At 35.0% G+C, this 2322-nt stretch overlaps 1 protein-coding gene across 1 annotated transcript; it reads left to right on the top strand.

The window, feature by feature from the left end:
• The first annotated feature begins 49 nt into the window (after window positions 1–49).
• LOC107273114 lies at window positions 50–779 on the top strand. Its single transcript, XM_015750951.2, has 2 exons — window positions 50–294; window positions 367–779. Exons 1-2 carry the CDS (start codon window positions 187–189, stop codon window positions 667–669), a joined length of 411 nt encoding a protein of 136 aa, XP_015606437.1. The 5' UTR covers window positions 50–186; the 3' UTR covers window positions 670–779.
• The last annotated feature ends 1543 nt before the right edge of the window (window positions 780–2322 follow it).

Below are 2322 nucleotides of genomic sequence, written 5' to 3'. Positions count from 1 at the left end.
GTATTAATATCAGTTTCCACATTTTTTTTGAAACGCGAATCTTCTTATCAACTTGTGACTATTGAATTCTTTATTTCCTTTCTCTTCTACCTGTCTATAAAACATTGTGCTCCCGCGATTCCTGTTCATTACTTGCTTGACATCGAGTATAACTCTAAATCTCCTCTTATTATTCAAAGAGTCACCATGTTCAATTTTTTTCTATTTATTTTATCCTTTCTGCTGGAACTCCCCATGAGGGAACCTGAGCGTCCACCAGCAAACGGACAGAATCACGAGGAAGTTCGCGACTTTGTAAGTATTACAAATTTGTTATCAATATTATTTTTATTCATTTCGTTTTTACTAATTTTTGTTTATTTTCAGGAATTTTTTGACACCCTTCCTAACCATTTAAACGGTCACGAAGAGGTTGTTGATCTGCCAGACGAGTGGCTCCAACTCCCTGCCCCACAGATGTCCAGGATCCTTAGCCGTATTAACATCGGCGAAGTAAGAGGTCCTGGATATTTCTTCTATCCGGGGATTGGGGACCACTTCTGGTTCGTCACTACCGGGATTCGGGTAAGGCCCGCTGTTCCAGTAGCAGAGATTCAAGAAGGAAGGCGACTATTCCGTCCGCGAGATCCTCCTGCCCCATTGCGGAGACCTCACAACCCTCTTCGGTGAAAGTGAAAGCGAAAATGTGGATAGTTTTTTGATAGTGATGTTTTTGTGTTTTTGGATTTTTATTTCGGTTTATTTTATACTTGTCATGTTCAAAATTCTAAACTTCTAAAAATTTAAAATTGTCATTTCAGCATATTGCAATAGATATTAGAATATAAGATGTATGGTGTATAGATATAGTATAAGTATTTTATTTTAACAATTATTCTTTATATATTTTCTATTTCACATTTTGTTAAAATATAATCATTTATTTTAAAATATTTGTTTTTCTTCTTGTATTCTAAAATTCCTATTCCCGACATCAATCTCCTTTAGTTATTTAATATTGATAAGTAAAATAATGACCTTAAGTCAAATATGTCGTGTGGTGAATCGTCACTATCTTCCAACCATAGATCGTCTAACTCCTTCCTCATGCGCGCTCGATATACTCTTCTTCGTAGCTGTCTTTCTAATCTCAATATTTCCTGTAACTGTTCTTTTAAGTCGAACATTTCCTGGGCTAATTGTTCCCACACTTCTTCTTGTTCAATTAAATCCCAGTGGGAAATTTCTTGAGGGTCAAAATATCCCATTGTTTCCTATTAAATAAAATTTCAAAGTTATTTTGTGACAATTTGGGAAAGATTTATTTATCTAGTGCGCTTCCTTGATTAGATTTGAATGGACGATTTTGGTTTTCTTTTGAGATATCTTAAGTTTGACATTTCCATTTTCATATACTTCGATAATCTCATATGGTCCTACATATTGATTATCGTATTTCCTTATGACGGTTCCTCTTAATAAAAACACGAATTGTCCAGGAGTGAATTTCCTTGGATTTATTTTTCTATCGTAATATCCTTTGGATCTTTTTTTAGCTTTTTCTAAATTTTCCCTAGCTATTTTTCGTACTTCGTCTAGGTCATCCATCAATTCTTCCAGATATTCGTCATACGTTCTTCCTAGCTGTTCTGATGATAAACTTGATGGAATTCTTGCTAATTTTCCATAAATCAGTTCGAATAGGGTGAAACCTGTAGCTTCATGAGTACTGGTATTATAGGAAAACATAGCCATTTCCAACCATATATCCCAATTTTCCTTTTCGCTTACATAATGTTTCAGATATTCAGCTAATACGTGATGAGACCTTTCTAAAGATCCGTTTGATTGATTGAGGATGAAATGCTGTTGTTTTTAATTTTTTAATTCGGAATCTTCTAGTTAATTCTCGCATAAGTGAACTAATAAAATTTCGTCCTTGATCCGTAAGAACTGTTCGAGGCGATCCGAATTGACAAATACAATGTTTAATGAAAGCTTCGGCTACCGTCATAGCATCCATTTCTTGTAAAGGTACTGCTATGGAATATTTTGATAAATCGTCTTGCATAGTTAGAACGTAGCAATTCCCTGAGGCAGTGACCGGTAAAGGACCGACGATATCCAATGCTACCTTATCGAAGGTATTCAACGGCGTATCGGTGATAACCATAGGCTGACGTGTTTTGTTTCGTACTAACTTTTTCTTCTGACAACTAATGCACGATAAAATATAGTTTCGTATATCTTCTTTCATATTTTTCCAAAAAAATTCCTGTCGTATTCGTTTATAAGTTTTAGTTATACCCTTGTGTCCTCCAGCTGCGGATGTATGATATTCTT

The sequence above is a fragment of the Cephus cinctus genome, unplaced genomic scaffold (genome assembly GCF_000341935.2).
Source record: "Cephus cinctus unplaced genomic scaffold, Ccin1 Ccin1_scaffold1396, whole genome shotgun sequence".
NCBI classification, from domain to species: Eukaryota; Metazoa; Arthropoda; class Insecta; order Hymenoptera; family Cephidae; genus Cephus; species Cephus cinctus.
Note: the sequence above shows the minus strand (reverse complement) of the source record. Positions and strands in the feature narration are given on the sequence as shown.